The following is a 19,799-nucleotide window of genomic DNA, read 5'->3' as shown; positions in this document are numbered from 1 at the left end:
ATCAAAGAAGCCTGAAAAAAAATGGTAACACTTTATTTTAAGGTGAAGTAGTTACATCGGAATTACTCAAATAAGTACCAAGTATTATTAATAAACTACATGTACTTATGGTTATGGTTAGGGTTTGGTTTAGGGTTAGTTACTTCGAATTATGCATCATTTACTGTTGTTATTATTATTATTGTAAGTAGTTGCGTGTAACTACGTCAACTTAAAATAAACTGTTGCCGAACGTATTTTAACATATAAAATACACACTTCCCCTTTAAGATTCTGGCGGACAGAATGCACATTGAGAGGACATGGTGAACACTCCAGCAGGCTCACAGGAGAAGATGATTATTTACCGAGCAAGAAGAGCAGGAGGTGTGTCAAAGATTTGCCTGCTCAACTGTGCTTTAACACCAAAATCTGGCTCAGTCACGCTGAGCTAAGCACCTGGCGCCCACATACATACACAAACATAAACGTTCACTAGAGTTGCGAGCATGTGCAGCACAGACTTTGCTCGGTGTGTGACCATTAGTCACCATTACACCCACATATCCCATGTCTATAATTAAAAAAAGAACTACAAATACATTTGAACAAACTAATATGTTTTCATCAGAAGTGACATTAGTGGCTACAGTGCATTGTTATCGCTGTGGGGTACCTTGTGGGAGAACAGTATATAGAATGGTACAGTATTGTATTGTGTGTGGTATGGATGGTTGACTGGGTGTTACTATGCATTTTCTAAGATTTTTCAATGCTTTTGAAATAAGTCTCTTATAAGCATGCAGTAAAATGCAGTACAATTTTAATGTTTTCTATTTGAACTTATATTTTAAAATGTAATTTATTCCCGTGATGGCGAAACTAAATTTTCAGTATCATTACTCCAATCTTCAGTGTTACATGATCCCTCAGAAATGTGGATTTGGTGCTCAAGAAACATTTCTCATTATTATCAATAACGAAAAGAAAAAAAAAAGTGCTACATTATATTTTTGTGGAAACCATGATACTTCTTTTTTCCATGATTTTTTGATTATTGGAAAGTTCTAACGAACAGCATTTATTTGAAATAAAAATCTTTTGCATTATAAATGTCTTCTATGCCACTTTCTGATCAATTTAATCTGTCCCTGCTGAATAAATGTATTCATTTATTTAAAAAAAAATCTTACTGGCCCCAAAATTTTGAATGGTTTTTGAACAGCCTATGAGATTTTTCATCTTATCACTTTGAAAAGAAATAGCACACCTCTCCTCAACAAGTCACATGATTTAAAGGAGTCATGACAAGGATTGTGAAAGTGACATGTAAAGGCCAAGTATGGTAACCCATACTCGGAATTTGTCCATTTCAACTATCCACATTAGTGCACACACAGTAGGAGTAGTGAATAGTGAACACCCACACTATAAACTGTGGACACACACATCTGGAGCAGTGAGCAGCCATTTTGCTGTGACGCCCAGGGAGCAATTGGAGGTTAGGTGCCTTGCTCAAGGACACCTTTGTCATATGTATACATAAGCAGAAAAACAATTATTTGTAACCCTCATTCTGACCCTCTGGCTGAAAGTATCGTTTTTTAAGAGGTGGCTCACTTAAGGCTTGTCAGTAAACGACCACTGTTAAGATTGACCAATGTCACTGCATTGGAAACAGTATCAACTCCAACTTCAACTTTTAAAAACATTATCCATATAAAAACAATAATTTACAGGGGAAGCATTATGAAATCATATACTTAAGCTGTGTCCCAAATGACACACTTATACACTATGTACTTATGCACTATGTACTCAACCGTGTAGTGCATGAATAAAATGCTCCGAACAAACATTAAATTCAGCAACGCGATCTGGGACCCAATTAAAGTAAACCATCCACTTTTTTCTGACACTGGGATACTTCTGTTGACGCAAACAAGCTATTTAAAAAGGACAAAGAGAACGTTCTTTACTCTTCCATTTACCCTGTTGTTGACAGACTCAAGTGCGTGGAGTACACCAGAAACTGAACAAACATCTGTATATCCAGTGTAGACAGCGACAGTGATTATAATGGGTTCTATTTGCTTTTGACGCGTTGCAATGCTCACATCCAGTCTAGGCAAATGTCAGCCGTTAAGTGACTGAATGCCAGTGCGATGATGTATAATGGTTTGTCGATGTCTTGCTTTGAAGGCAGGCATATGCAAATGTAGTTGCCCTTGTGACATCACAGATCCCGCAATATCGAAACGAGCTGTTTTTGGAGCTTGATTAAATAAATGCATTGTTTATAATAAAGGACGTTTTAAGTAGTGATGCACCGATCATGATTTTACATGGCTGATTCTGATACCGATTTTTTTCAAGAAAACTGTCCGATTCCGATACCGATTTCCGATTTTTGTTTTTATTTTTTAACACAATAAAAGAATGAAAGTATACATGAACAAGATGTTTATTTGGTATTTAACAGGCTAAATTGGCTTTTGCCTAATGAAAACAAGTCTACAATCTGAAATTAACAGGAAATTGAATTGGAAATGCTGAAAGGTGAAATTAAAGGCAACAACTTCAACAACAAAAAAGTCTTTACCAGTGAAATTAAATAAAACCAAAGTATATAATTGTTCCAAAATGTTAAATCAAATAATGTTTAGTGCAATGAAAAAAACTAAGATGCTACAGCAGGTGCTTTTTAAATCAAATTAAGTCAATGTAATTTTAAGGTAAAATAAAAGGTAACACTTTAGAATAATGGTCATTTGTTAACATTAGTTAATGTATTAACTAACATGAACTAACCATGAGCAGTACATTTGTTACTGTATTTGTTCATCTTTGTTAACGTTAGTTAATAAAAATCCAGCTGTTCATGGTTTGTTCATGTTAGTTCACAGTGTATGAACTAATGTTAACAAGATTTTAATAATGCATTAGTAAATGTTGAAATTAACATTAAAAAAGATTAATAAACGCTTTATAAGTGCAGTTCATTATTAGTTAATGTTAACTAATGTAGTTAACTAATGTTAACTAATGACCATTATTCTAAAGTGTTACCAAATAAAAATGATCATCCTATAGGCTACAGAACTGATAGCATTTCATTTCAAAAGTGCATGCATGTTCTTATTTAGGCTACAAAAAGAAGTATTTCGGCTTTGTCACAAGTTAGTCTGTTTCGTTCTCATCCGATCCAACACGTGAGAAGCTGAGCTGAACAAACGCTCACTATCTACGCTTGTGCAGGGCGGAGAGGTAAGCTCGCGCAACTTCAGCTCGCACAGGAAATCGGCTCTTCATTGCCTTCAGCGTATCTCGTCTCTTCCCTCAGTTCTCCAGTTTCCGTTTGTAACACACAAGTGACATGTTCGCGAATGATTGCAATATAGGCGTATATGTGCACGCGGGTGCACTTCCGAAAAAATCGGCAGAAAAATACAAAGAAAACCGGCCGGTTGCTGATCGCGCGCTAGAAGCAAAAAACGTCCGGTTCCGTTTTTTGGCCGGTCAACCGGTGCATCCCTAGTTTTAAGCTATGAAATTTGCAGGATGTTTTATTGGTACAAAGACCTTTATATGTCACAAGATCAAGCCAAAAGCCATTTCACATGCCCCTTTCATGAATAACTATCAAATATGTCACATTTTAGAAGTAAAATATTTTGAAAAAGACAAATCAAATTGCTGTGCCCAAACTTTTTCCTCTGTCCCCATATGTCAGAGTTGTACAAATGGCTTACTTGTAGTAATTCATATGACTTAATGAATCAAACATGAACACAGCACAAACAAACAATTACATGTGAGGGGTTTGTTCAAATCCCTACCTCAAAATATAAGCAATAATTATATGCTCGCCTAAGCAAGCACAACTACAAATTGGCACATAAAATAATACTATTAGTTAAGCAGCTTCTGCTGTTCCACACATAAAGACTGAAACAAGAATGGATGTATTTGGTATTTCTGACATGATCCGCACTAAATCTGGATTGTAAAGAATAACCAGAAGTTATTTGACATCAGCAGAAAAGGAAATGTTCTTGAGTGATTCAGAATATGATCTCCTGTAGTTAGTTCAGGCCTCAGGGAATTAGAAAAAAATATGGCTTCATGGATAGTTGAGTTAAGGAAAGTTTAGTACCATGCAAGTGTCCTGGCTTGACATCGAGGACACCGTAGACCGATCTGCACAGCATCTAAAGTCAAATAGCGTCTAATGGAGCGGTGTAATGCAAAGAGGCAGCTATAACAGCACATCCCTTTCCCAACACACTTCACAGTCGGTTTCTATTACATCCAAAGCCAGTCTGATCACATTTGTTGTTAATCTGTGGGATCAGACCTTGCTTTGATGACACAGCTCTGTCTGAGGGGAAATTAAAACCCACGGCACACAGATATGAAAAGTTTGAGTTCTTCGGTCGGATATTTGCAGGTGTATTGCAAGGGCCGAGGACGGACATGTTACCTGGTGAGCATCTTCCCACTTCTCAAGGTTTTCAATGTCCAACATTAAGCTGACAATCTGGAAGAATTTCTGAAAAAGAATGAAGATGAAAATTGTGTGATGAAAGAGTGAAGAAAAATTGAGAAATGGGCTTTGATGTTTCTATGTTATTTATTCAGTATTTTTGGCTTATTTCCAGTAAAAATAATAAATATATAAAAACATAAAATATATATCTTAACTCTTTCCCCACCAGCGATTTTTTTTTAAAAGTTGGCAGCCAACACGCTTTAAAAAAAATTATTTTCACAAAACTGTTTTCTCAGTAAAAAGCTGAGAAAATCACGTTTTTCATCAAAGACTACATCCAGATCGGATTCAGAATGATGATCAAAACATATATGGAGTAGATCGAGTCCACCACCTTGTTCTGGGTCAACATTTCATTCAGTAACATTAGGCAGTTTTGATTTATATGCTGTTTAATCTTGATGATCGTATTGCTATCGCCTGTTTCTGCTTCTTTTTCGCCTGTGTTTTGATCTGGAGATTATGTACTCTTCCAGAAGATGTGTAATAGCGCACCCTACCATATAACCGTGAAAACACTGTGATTGATTTCCATCAATGGAAGCATTGTCTCATAAATGACGGAAATTTCCATCAATGGCGGGGAAAGGGTTAAAAAATTGAAACAAGACACCTTTACTAAAAGTGTGTAAAATGCTTTCAGATAAATATTTTTTATTTTTTTAATAGATATATATTTTTTTCAAAACATTTTTCTTGTTTTATGCTAAATTCTCATTAAAATAGGTTATATTTATGCTTACAATTAGAATAAATAATGTCAATGGGGTAAGAAAAAATTTATTCAAATTCTAGACATATTCTTTGAAAAAAAAAAATTGCTTCATCTATCTATAATGTATCTAAATTTATACCATTTATATATTATTTACTGTGTTTACTGTGTATTATTTACATTTTTTTGTGTTTTATATGGTGTTTGCGTTCTAACATTTTGTAATTAAACATCAGGTAATAAATGTTCTGACTGGTTGTTTCAATGCAACTTCCACAGTCAATCGATTTCACGTATTCATTACTACTTCCCTTTATAACCACAAAACTAACTCTACGCGCTATGCAAATTATTATTCGAGCCCTCCATCTCCCCAGCACCACCTGCCTAGATCTGCTGCGGGGGTCTCCTCCCTCTCTCTTAAATTTATGTTTTGAATATTTAGGAGAAGCAAGTCGCACTTGCTCTGCAGCAGCGTAACAGATCTTGTCAGCCACGATCAAACCTACATTCAATTTATATTGATTAAATGTTTTATAAACTAACCCGAGGAGTTGTCATGACTGAAATGTAATTATGCAGTTGACATGTCAAGCATTGATCAAAATGTTTTATAATATTATACATGCCATTATATAGCCTCGGATTAGGCCTGCATGAAGTATATGTACCTTTCCTATATTTAAACCAACTGCAAATGAGCTTAAAAAGCTTATTATAATTCTGTAAAACTTCAAAAGAATTATTGCCCAATCACAGTTTTTGTCATATCCCCATTTATAACTTTACACACACCCACAGGCAAATACACACCTGCACGTCGTCAGGAGCTGGGATGTAGGTTGCTCGCTTGAAGGTGTCCGTCACATTTCGGAGAATCTCCACGGAGAATAAGAGGTCGCCGCTGTAATAATTCTTACGGGACATTAACTCCAGGAGACTCCTCACGATCTGAGACATGCCCTCCCCTGCCAGGGTCCTCTGACCCTTCGCAAGATGTTCTCGCAACTATAAGGGAAGAAAAAAAACATGGTTTTATGCACAGACACTGATAAATAAACCTCGATAATAACCACATGAGCGTGAAGTTACACCCTGGGTTTATAAATAAGCACAGAGAGAGAGATAAACTCAAGTCAAGATATCAAATTAAACCAACAGACCAAAATGAACGTTTTTACGCATTTTCTCCACTGACTTTAGGGGATATTCTGAGGAATTGTGTTCATTTAAATATGCTAATAAATGGGTATTGTACACACACATATATATATATATATATATATATATATATATATATATATATATATATATATATATATATATATATATATATATATATATATATATATATATATATATATTAGGGGTGTAACGGTTCGCGTATTCGTACCGAACGGTTCATGGGGTGAGTTCCAAATGGAATCAGTATTCCCTATTTGATCATCCCTATATGAGCAGGACACGCGTGTGCCGTATGTAGCAGTTTGGAATGCACTTGGCAAAGGGAGCGGCGTAATTTCCTCATTATCTTCAGCTGGGATGTTCCCGTGACAACGCAGCGCCGGCATAAATAAATATACAATTCATATTTTTAAGAGTTATATTACTTTTTATATACAGTATTACAAAGCATATTTTTATAAACATTTTAAAATAAAAAATGTTTATTTTTATTTGCAACAGTTAGGCTAAAAAAAAGAAAATGATGCAGATAAAACTGCGACATCTGCTGCAGTGTTGCCAAGTTCATACATGTCCGCAGGTTGAAGCGACCCCAATTGTGTGATATTTAGCACCGGGAATGCGTATTTCAGCAGGAAACCCTGCCAAAAAGACATATATTTTACCCCCCATAAGAGATTTTTACCAAAAAAACCCCACTGAAATGAGACTGGGCTTGTTTTGGGCTAGTTTTGAGTAGCGATTGGGCGGGTTTTGTTGTGAATATCTGGCAACCCTGATCTGCTGACGGACACTGTGCTGCGTTGTCACCGGAACATCCCAGCTGAAGAAAATGAGGAATTTACGCCGCTCCCTTTGCCAAGTGTATTCCAAACTGCTACATACGGTACACGTGTGTCCTGCTCACATAGGGATGATCAAATAGGGAATACTGATTCCATTTGGAACTCACCCCGTGAACCGTTCGGTACGAATACACGAACCGTTACACCCCTAAATTATATATATATATATATATATATATATATATATATATATATATATATATATATATATATATATATATATATATATATATATATATGTATGTCTGTGTGACGTTTTTCTTTAAAATAAACATTTTTGTCAGGCTCCTATGTATAGGTTTCTACCTAAGTACCAGTACTTCTGAATGCCTTTTTCTGAGGCTGGGATTTAGTGGGTTTGAAGTGAAAGTATTTTATGAACGTATACTATATGTGGAGAGCATTCACTCAGTATCGTTATCTCATTTATATATATGAACAAGCATGCAGAAAAGCACAATTAAAACCATTTTTTTAAATCAGTTAATTGAAATAAAGCTGAAATAAAATATAAATAGTTGAAACACAAACTAAGTGAATATTAGAAATGTTGCTCTGGCAGAAAACTTAAATAAGTTTAAGTTAAAGCACTGAAATGATCAACTGGAAATAAACAAAAACTAAAACTGAAAAACAAAACTAATAGCAAATAAAATCAAAAGCACTTGACAAGCTCATTTTTTTTCCCGATACTCTGTTTAGTTTATTTGAAAAAATAATTGTCATTTAACACCATTGTATTAGGTTTCTCATTCAAACAAAATTGCATTGTGTTAAACTGACTTGAAACAGTTTTTGAAACATATTTTCATTTTGAAAGAACACGTTTCATTTAAATTAACATTTGATGTTTGTTCAATTTACTAAATTGAGTAAATTAAGTTAACCCAACAAAATTATTTTCAAACACTTAATCCATTTGAGTTGAGAGTATTGATTTTAGTTGTTTTAAAACTGCATTATAGAAACCAGGGACAGGATTTCCCCTTCCCATCATGCTTTGCACATTACTGGATGCGGAGAGTAAATGTTGAAATAAAATGTTATTGTAGATCAAGATTGGGAGATTTTTTTATGTTTAATGTTCTTTTATTTTTATTCTGGTATGTTAGTGTTTTTTGGAGGTTGCCATTGTGGTGAAGTATAGAGCATGTGCTTGGGGTGAGGACCTGCTTATAACAATTAAAGTTGACAAAACAACTACTTTGGGCATGCCATGGATGTAACAAAACCATCTTCTGGCTAGCCAATAAGATTTTGTAAAAGGTTTTCTTGTTAGATAACATTTGAATAGGGGTGTAACTCGCGCTCCATCCGTAGCTCTCATTGACACATGTTTTAGCAGCTCACGTTTGATTTCTATCGAGACAGGAATAGTCCCGAGTAAAACAGCAAGCCATTGTCAACCGCCAAGTCACCGCGGTCACTACTGTTGAAATAAAACGCTTTCATTGCGTGGGAACGCCATCGTTATTTTATATAAAATAAAATACTTACGTTTAGGCCTACTTGAGCAGTTGAAGTAAAACCCAGCTTATTTAAGGATGCACATTTATCGCATGGACGAAGCAAACACATTTGTAAGTGTCTAAAATGCATACGCACAGTTCTGATGAATGATACATGAAATGTAACTTAATGTCGTTTAACTGAATATACGAAGGAAGCTGCTAAAGTAACTACATTGCCAACACTGAAATAAGAGCGCGTGGTTTATGCCATTAAAGTTGCGTTAGCAACAGTAGAAACCGGCACGTTTTCTTTCAGAATCATCATAAGGACAATGTTCCGTATAAAGAGAACAAAGAGGGCTTTTCTTTCTATTCTGTGAAGAAAAGTTAGTTTAGGATTAGTTGAAAAAGTGAATGATATAAGAGTCTCTCCATGGAAGCATTGCATGTTTAATGCCAGGAACATTTTAATAAGGTTGTGTAGCCATTAACACTATCCTACACAATAGTTAGCATTAACTAACAATACTTTTAAAGCTTTTTTAAATTCTGGCTTATGTAAATTTCTACAAATGCCATTTTATATAGGAAGTAAAGTGTGTAATAATAATAAAACAATAAAGTAATATGAACTAACATTAACAATGGACAAAAGTGTTTTGTTTTGGTAACACTTTACAATAAGGATGTATAAGTTAACATTAGTTAAAGCATTAGTTAGCATGACTTAACCAACTAACCTGGTATTATGTTTTATTTTGCAACACCTCTGTTCCGCATTAGTTAATCTTTGTTAACATTATTTAATAAAAATACAGCTGTTCATGTTAGTTCACAGTGCATTAACTAATGTTAACAAGATTTTAATAATGCATTAATAAATGTTAAATTTAACAAAGATAAAACAAATGCTTTTTAAGTGCAGTTCATTATTAGTTCATGTTAATTAACGTAGTTAACTAATGTTAACTAATGAACCTTATTCTAAAGTGTTACCGTTTTTTTTGCCCACTCTGACCTCTGAAGGCCTCTGTGTAATTCACACACTGACTAAGATACATTAGGGGAAGTTTTTTAATAGTAATAATGCATAATCGAATTAGTGAATTAATCGAATCGCATGGAATTTTAATGTGAATCGTCTCGAATCGTTCTGAATTGTCAAAAATCGTTCTTTAATCGAATCGAAAACCTATGAATCGTGAATCGAATCAATTCGCTTCCTACCCAAAGATTCACAGCCCTACATTTGAATGTTAATTTTTGTATTGAATGTTGAAAAATTGTATTTCGCTAAATAAAAATAATCAATTAAACTGGATTACTTGTTTTGGTTTTTGTTTGATATTCATTTTAGAACAATTTAACTTAATAGTTTTGGACAAAATTAAGAATGTTAACTTGATTTAACTAAATGGCATTGAACTAACCTTATGTAAAAAAAAAAAAAAAAAGTTTACTGAAATAAACAATGTTAATTAAATTCAACATAACCCAGTTACGTGGAACCTGTTGACATAATAAAGTTAAGTAAATCCAACTAAAAAATCTACTAAAATGAACACGGAAAAAAATACAAATAAAAGCTAATTCAAAATATTAATAAAACAACACTGCTTTCAATTTATACACTTAAAACAAACTTACTAAGTTAAAAAGAGAATAAATAAGCACGTTGACTTAAAGGTAAGCCAGAAAAGGAAGTGCAGAAGTATATGTTGGCTTTGAAGCTGAAGCAACATCGATCCAGGTCTGGAGCAAAGCGAAAGCAGTTTGAAGGTATCGACAGCCGCCTTAATCTACTTCCCATCTACAGTCAACCAAGCTGTGAGCATAACAAAGTGAAAACAACTTCTCCCTCAGTGAATTAACCAGCAGAGTTCATGTTTGCGGTTGAACGTCAGCAGACAAAGTGTTGACTGTCTAATGACGGTACTGTGAGTGCAGGACGTGGCAGACAATGGCAATCAAAGCTAATTAAGCATTGTCTGATTATAATGAGGGGTTAGTGGACAGGTTAACAGCGCAATCACCCCCGTCACATCATGCCTCGGTCGAGACGTAGAATTAAAACCCACTCGGCATTATGAACTCAAAGTCAAAGGTCGTGGCTGAGGAATTAGACAGAGCGCATCAAGGCAGACTGTCAAATCTGTTAGAAAGTAATCAATCATCAAAACCCAGAGGTCTAAAACAAGACGATAGAAAGTATAAAATCAATATGGAAGCTGGGAGCTAGTATTGTTTCTTTTTAAGCTTTTAAGCATTTACGGTAGAGATGAGTTCAAAGGAAGCATCTCCAAGCAGTGGTTTTCATTTCACTTGCTGTGTGTTAAAATGAGTGATGATCCAGCACTGGAATTGACTCGTTTTAATGTTTTGCTGAGTGCTCATTGCAGTTATTATCATTTGTGGAAAGTGACAGAGGCAATGTTCTCTCCTGCACACATGGCCTTTTAAATACACTCCAATCTTTTGTTTTTCTGACCACCAGACAAAATGCGAATAAATGTCTCCTCGCTTCTGATATGTATCCAATGATGCACAGCTACAATTAGGTGTAGTAAAATTTGTAATACTTAATATTCAGCTTCTCATCCATATCTACTAAGCTACAAAATTCAGGCACTGACTATAGAAGATTGGTGTTATTAAATAAAACTGAACAATTGAATTAGTCAGCAATTATAAACAAATAATACAGTATTTAATTAGAGATAATAACAACAACAATAATAATAATAATAATAATAATAATAATAATAATAATAATAATAATAATAATAATAATAATAATAATAATAATACATAATAACATATTATTATTATTATTATTATTATTATTATTATTATTATTATTATTATTATTATTATTATTATTATTATTCTTTATTTATTCATTCATTTTTAAAAGAATAATAACAAAAACAATGAGAACAACGATGATAATAATAATAATAATAATAATAATAATAATAATAATAATAATAATAATAATAATAATAATAATTATCATCATCATCATCATCATCATCATCATCATCATCATCATCATCATCATCATCATCATCATCATCATCATCATCATTATTATTATTATTATTATTATTATTAATTTGTTTCTTCATGTCACTCTTTATAATAATAATTAATAATAATAATTAATAATAATAATAATAATAATAATAATAATAATAATAATAATAATAATAATAATAATAATAATAATAATAATAATAATAATAATGATGATAATAATGATAATAATAATAATTATTATTATTATTATTATTTGACTATTACTAAATAATAATAATAATAATAATAATAATAATAATAATAATAATAATAATAATAATAATAATAATAATAATAATAATAATAATAATAATAATAATAATTTAAAAATAAAAAGAGAGATTTTTAATGCTTAAAACAAGAATTTACCAATTGGATAACACAAATAAATTCAATTCAAAATATATTCTCTGATGTTAGTCTTATTATCTTGCGCAAATGTTCTTCTCAATTACTTTATGAGAAGATGGCGTCACACAATTTAGGTGTGGTTAGGTGACTATATGTAAGCTCCTTATTAAAATAGTAAAAGATTGTGATAAATAAATTGCATAAACAAATTACTTTTCATAATCTAATTCTTCCCCATCTTGTGACATCACAGCACGTCATCCACATCCACATACTCACAGATAAATGTAAATATCTATATTCGAGTGAGACACATCGGGCGAAGCTCGGAGGACCCCAGTAAGCAACTCCATTAGCGTCCAGCAAACAACGACGACTAGCAGATCCTACAGGGAGAAAAAAAAACCTAATCATTATCACTGTTGGGCACAAACAATAACAGCATGTCAAGGTTTGACAGACATGAACTCTATGATGTTCACACGCTTCTTATAAAAGACTTCGCTGCAGTGCAGCATATGATAATGTCTGGGATAATGTCTATTTTGAGTATGTCATTTTGCAATGCTGTTTTGCAAACTCAGTTTTCCTTAAGGTTTCTGCCACTTGCATCATTCAGATCAGAGCCAATAAGACTCGACAGTGGCCTCACCCCCGTACCCACGCTGGGATAAAAATGGGCCTGAAAATCACATGGGAACGCAGGCAGACGTGGAAATGTAGCCTGGAAAAGTCAAGCAAATCGTTCTCTGCAGGAATGTTTTTTTCTTTTGGGGGTTAGTGTGCATGACAGTCCGTGCTGGCCGGGATGTGGAGTTGATATAGATTACAGCTCGCCGTTGACCTCATTCAACACTCTGCTCTGCGCTCCCACTTCAAAGACATCATTTATTAGGTCTTTCTGTTTTTATTAGGTAAAAATCACTGAGCGCCTTGGGTGTCTTTCTCCACTAGTATCAGAATTATTGCACACTGCACTCAGAGGGCATAAATAACCTCAAAAATCTCTCCTATTGCGCTTGGAAGGTTTAGAAACTTAGAACCAATCTGAGTTTGTCAGAATACTGAATATCGTCGCTGTATTTTATTCTAATTTAAGTCATTAGACACTGCAATGCCAAATTTGATGTGTGGCTTTATACATGTTCAGACACTTGCATGTTTCATTGTATATATATATATATATATATATATATATATATATATATATATATATATATATATATATATATATATATATATATATATATATATATATATATATATATATATATATATATATATATATATATATATATATATATATATATATATATATATATATATATATATACCGACCAGGCATAACATTATGACAGGTGTTGATGTGTTAGAAGCAGGGAAAACGGGCAAGCGTAAGGATTTGAGCAAGTTTGACAAGGGCCAAATTGTGATGGCTAGACGACTGGGTCAGAGCATCTCCAAAAACTGCAGCTCTTGTGGGGTGTTCCCGGTCTGCAGTGGTCAGTATCTATCAAAAGTGGTCCAAGGAAGAAACAGTGGTGAACCGCCGACAGGGTCATGGGCGGCCAAGGCTCATTGATGCACGTGGGGAGCAAAGGCTGGCCCGTGTGGTCCGATCTAACAGACGAGCTACTGTAGCTCAAATTGCTCAAGAAGTTAATGCTGGTTATGATAGAAAGGTGTCAGAATACACAGTGTATCGCAGTTTGTTGCATTATGGGGCTGCATAGCCGCAGACCAGCCAGGGTGCCCATGCTGACCCCTGTCCACCGCCTAAAGTGCCAACAGTGGACACGTGAGCATCAGAACTGGACCAGAGAGCAATGGAAGAAGGTGGCCTGGTCTGATGAATCACGTTACCTAGGGCTGGGTATTGTTCAAAATCTTTCGATCCGGTGCCAATTTCGATACCTCAGTTTCGATACCGGTTCCTAACGATACTTTTTTCGATACAATATGTTTTAAAATTCATTTCAACATCAACAAAAATAAATTAAAGACAAAACTTTTATTTTTCACCTTAATTAAAACAAATTCTGGTAACACTTCTCACTCATTATTAATAAAACTGGTTGTGCTTTTTGTAAGGGTGCTCAGACCAGGATTTTTGGAGCCGATCGTCGATCACAGGAAGCAGTATCTGCCGATACGATCACCGATACCGATCTATTTGAAGCCTTCTTTTTATCATGTAGAATTATTTATAGGGAATTTTTACAGACATTCATTCAGGGCCTGAATTTTATTTCTGACAATGGGGGAATCCCCCTCTTGGGTGACTCTTGTCATATAAATGTATACAATTATCTCACCTAAATATTTGACCATGCAGTGCATTTTTGTTTTTAAAGACAAATTTTCAGGTAGGTCTAACATTAGTATTGAGGTAAGAAATTCTAAAGACATTTAATAAGAAATCAATATTGGTCTTCCCTGAATACATTAAATTAGATTAATCCTTTCACTTAAGGTTGCAAACGTTAGTCATTCAAGAGCAGTGACATAAAGTGTCATAAAGGTTAATCAAACAACACAAGACAAAGAAAAACTCAGAGACAGCAGCAGTTTATTAGACAGCTGTCACTTTAAGAGCGAACACGGATACGGTTACATGCAGTTGCACAAATGTTCACTCGCGAGTCACGACGGGGTTTACGTGCATACTCGTCAAGACAGTAATGTAGTACATACATTTGTGTGTATTTGACCATTCCAGCGCAATTTGTACGTGAGCTTTTTGTGAGATGGCCTGTGTGTGTGTGTGTATGTGTGTGTGTGTGCTGAGAGGTTTAAACACAGGCAAGACTTAAAAAATAAATGCAAATGATAAACTTTAGTGACGATGCGACACTGCCTCGATTGTGCAAGTGGCAAATCCTGTGTCAATTGTGCAGCTCGATTTTAGTGCAGATGCGATGCGCTGATGTGAAGCCTTTTGAGCATTTTGAAAGGGAGAGAGAGAGCGTGCGCATACAGTGATTTACTCGCGCTGTTTGTGAACTTACGTCTCACAGAAAGTTTTCCTTTTGTGCCTTTGGTTGCAATACTTATCGCATATGTTGCACTTTGCTGACCCGGCATCCACTTTTATAAGTGTATAAAAGCCGCTTGGCTTTTGGAACCGAAATTTGGCACCGAAAGATAAATTCTTTTTCGATACTCATAGTATCTGAGTTTTTCGTTCGATACCATAAAAGTATTGCCGTTCGGTGCCCAGCACTGTGCTTACCTGGGGAACACATGGCACCAGGATGCACTTTGGGAAAAAGACAAGCTGACGGAGGCAGTGGGATGCTTTTGACAATGTTCTGCTGGGAAAGCTTAGGTCATGCCATCCATGTGGATGTTACTTTGACACGTACCACCACCAAAACATTGTTGGAGACCAGGTACACCATTTCATGGAAACGGTATTCCCTGGTGGCCTCTTTTAGCAGGATAATGCACCCTGCCACAAAGTAAAAATGGTTCAGGAATGGATTGAGGAGCACAACAACGAGTTTGAGGTTTTGACTTGGCCTCCAAATTCCCAAGATCTCAATCCAATCGAGCATCTGTGGGATGTGCAAACAAGTCCAATCCATGGAAGCCCAACCTCGCAGCTTACAGGACTTAAAGGATCTGCTGCTAACATCTTGGTGCCAGATACCAAAGCACACCTTCAGGGGTCTAGTGGACTCCATGCCTCGACGGGTCAGGGCTGTTTCGCAAGCAAAAGGGGGACCAACACAATTGTAATATTATTATTATAATGTATAAAAATAATGTTATGCCTGATCGGTGTATATATAGTGATTCTTGATTAACCTTGCAGTGCAAACTACACTCTTAAAAATAATGGTTCTTAAATGGTTATTTGGCGAGGTGTATGGTTCCATGAAGAACCTTATATCCAAAGAACCTTTCCATTGCACAAAAGGTTCTTTGTAGCGCAGAAAGGTTCTTTAGACCATAAAATAGTTAGAAAAAAAAGGTTCTTCAAAGAACCTTTCACAAAACGGTTCTTCGGGGAACCAAAAATGGTTCTTCTATGGCATCACTGTGAAACCCCCTTTTTGGTTCTTCCTGGCACCTTTATTTTTAAGGGTGTAGCAGAGAAAGTCCAAAATGTGTGTGGCACTTCATTCACGATAGAGGCCAGTGGAGTTATGAGGTTTGACCGACAGTTTGAGGATCCAATGGAGTCAAGCTCTTTTTAATACATTCCATTGGTTGAATATTTGCATAAACCACAGACAGACATAAAGGGTTACCAATAGTAATACCTTGTGGGGAGAAAAAAAACAAAATTGTCGAGGTTTCTGCTGGACAGTTACGTTATATAACATTCACAAAACACAGCAGAATGATGTACAAAACAACAACATGTCAGTGTCTGACATTAAATCTAAAGCCTTGCAGAAACAAAAAAAAAAGGTAAAGTGTTTTTGTTGGGTCCAATGCAAGCTCTGAGGCAATGTCTGACATTTCAATCCACCAAAAGTCTTGATATCATTGTTATATTAACTTTCTGTGGCGGCACATATTGGGCTTTAAACATCCTCATTAAGTTTTCTCTCATACACCACTAATTCATCTCAATGGGTTTAAAAACTGAATGCTGATTAACTGTGTGGAAACCAACTTATTTCGAGCCTGTTGTGCGATGTTGGTTTTGGAAGCTGAGTGATTGCATCGCTGATGGAGTTTTATAATGTGGTTTAACTGATCATAAAATCTTTTAATAAAGCTGTATGTCATGGTAAGAGAAGAAACAAATGTATCAGAGATTGCATTAGATATGGTGTCTTTGGCTGTGGCCAAAACAACATTAGATTGTACTTGTGATGTAGGCGGCGGCATACACTCTGAAGCTAATCAAGCTCGGATCATTAACTTTTCTTGAGCGGTTTTAATTTACTACTAATTTGTCACTTAGCTGACATTTTTATCCAAAGCAACGTACAATAAACTTTTTTGAGGAACGGCCGTCCTTGAGCAAACTGGGGTTAGGTGATCCGCTAAAGGGCAGAATGGTCATGGATTGCTCCTTACACAGATTGAGCAGAACAGCTACACCAACACTTACTAGATCAAAAGGAAACTTATCAGTGAATAATGACTTAAATTAATAAAAAAAATTGGCATTATTAGCGATTGATGAATTACATTTCTTCACATGCTATAGTGTGACTCCAGAACACTTGGGGTATAGTGTACAGGTTAAATTGACTACTTTTACAATGCTTTTTTTTGGGTTATATTTGGTTATTTTGGGGACAGCAATAGGAACTATGAACTTTCATTTTGATCTACAGTAAGTAGCAGTTCCTCAAATTATCAAACATTTTGTTCCACCCAAGAAAAAGTCATACAGGTTTGGAACGGCATTATAATGACAGAGACAGCTTCTTTAGGGGAACTATCATTTTAATAGTTATTATTGGAGAAAATGACTCAAACGGACTTCAAGAGGTGAATGGAGAGAATGTTCAACGTACCAGTGGCATTTGAGGGACACTTGTTGTATACCGTCTCTCCAGCTGAGGCTCTCTTCCACGTCATGGCTACTTGGTACTCATCTTTACATATTTCATGAGGTGCTGCACACAGTATACATCAAAATTAAGAGGTTAACTAGCAAAAACAAAACTATACTGTAGGATACGTATACGAAATGGCACCACATATAAAGTCCATTCTTGATTGGTGATTGACTGGTTGCACTATATAGAAAGGATGGATGGATGGATGGATGGATGGATGGATGGATGGATGGATGGATGGATGGATGGATGGATGGATGGATGGATGGATGGATGGATGGATGGATGGATGGATGGATGGATGGATGGATGGATGGATGGATGGATGGATGGATGGATGGATGGATGGATGGATGGATGGATGGATGGATGGATGGATGGATGGATGGATGGATGGATGGATGGATGGATGGATGGATGGATGGATGGATGGATGGATGGATGGATGGATGGATGGATGGATGGATGGATGGATGGATGGATGGATGGATGGATGGATGGATGGATGGATGGATGGATGGATAGATAGATAGATAGATAGATAGATAGATAGATAGATAGATAGATAGATAGATAGATAGATAGATAGATAGATAGATAGATAGATAGATAGATAGATAGATAGATAGATAGATAGATAGATAGATAGATAGATAGATAGATAGATAGATAGATAGATAGAAAGAAATCAGATGGATGGATGGATGGATGGATGGATGGATGGATGGAGGATGGATGGATGGATGGATGGATGGATGGAAGAAAGGATAGATAGAACGATAGAATGATAGAACGATAGAATGATAGAATGATAGAACGATAGATAGATAGATAGATAGATAGATAGATAGATAGATAGATAGATAGATAGATAGATAGATAGATAGATAGATAGATAGATAGATAGATAGATAGATAGATAGATAGATAGATAGATAGATAGATAGATAGATAGATAGATAGATAGATAGATAGAAATCAGATGGATGGATGGATGGATGGATGGATGGATGGATGGATGGATGGATGGATGGATGGATGGATGGATGGATGGATGGATGGAAGGGTGGATAGATGGATGGATGATGGATGATGGTTGGGTGGGTTGTATGGATGGATGGAATGATATAACGATAGATAGATAGATAGATAGATAGATAGATGGATGGATGGATGGATGGATGGATGGATGGATGGATGGATGGATGGATGGATGGATGGATGGATGGATGGATGGATGGATGGATGGATGGATGGATGGATGGATGGATGGATGGATGGATGGATGGATGGATGGATGGATGGATGGATGGATGGATGGATAGATAGATAGATAGATAGATAGATAGATAGATAGATAGATAGATAGATAGATAGATAGATAGATAGATAGATAGATAGATATATAGATAGATAGATAGATAGATAGATAGATAGATAGATAGATAGATAGATAGATAGATAGATAGATAGATAGATAGATAGATAGATAGATAGATAGATAGATAGATAGATAGATAGATAGATAGATAGATAGATAGATAGATAGATAGAAAGAAATCAGATGGATGGATGGATGGATGGATGGATGGATGGATGGATGGATGGATGGATGGAGGATGGATGGATGGATGGATGGAAGGGTGGTTTGGATGGATGGAATGATAGAACTAATGATAGAACGAATGTTAGAACGAATGATAGATAGATAGATAGATAGATAGATAGATAGATAGATAGATAGATAGATAGATAGATAGATAGATAGATAGATAGATAGATAGATAGATAGATAGATAGATAGATAGATAGATAGATAGATAGATAGATAGATAGATAGATAGATAGATAGATAGATAGATAGATAGATAGATAGATAGATAGATGATTGATGAATGAATGAATGAATGAATGAATGAATGAATGAGTGAATGAATGAATGAATGAATGAATGAATGATTAAGAAATTGAGAACTGTGTGAAGATCACTGACTGCAACAACTCATTCAAAAGCTCCTTCAGAACGGAGAACAGCCCAGGGGTGAGATACAGAAGAGGACTGGGTTGAAAGAGATGGAGAAAAGAACCCTACACTTTTTCATCTAAACATAATAC

At 35.2% G+C, this 19,799-nt stretch overlaps 1 protein-coding gene across 1 annotated transcript in view; it reads right to left on the bottom strand.

Moving 5' to 3' along the window:
- adgrb2 (adhesion G protein-coupled receptor B2) overlaps positions 1–19,799 on the bottom strand; it is a 498,704-nt gene that overhangs the window by 174,463 nt on the left and 304,442 nt on the right. Inside the window, 4 exon segments of the mRNA XM_079829044.1 lie at positions 4,463–4,531; positions 6,060–6,254; positions 12,436–12,542; positions 17,640–17,741. Of these exon segments, the coding sequence (XP_079685170.1) occupies positions 4,463–4,531; positions 6,060–6,254; positions 12,436–12,542; positions 17,640–17,741 (473 nt within the window).

Source organism: Gobio gobio (assembly GCF_949357685.1).
Source record: "Gobio gobio genome assembly, chromosome: 11".
Taxonomy (NCBI): Eukaryota; Metazoa; Chordata; class Actinopteri; order Cypriniformes; family Gobionidae; genus Gobio; species Gobio gobio.
Note: the sequence above shows the minus strand (reverse complement) of the source record. Positions and strands in the feature narration are given on the sequence as shown.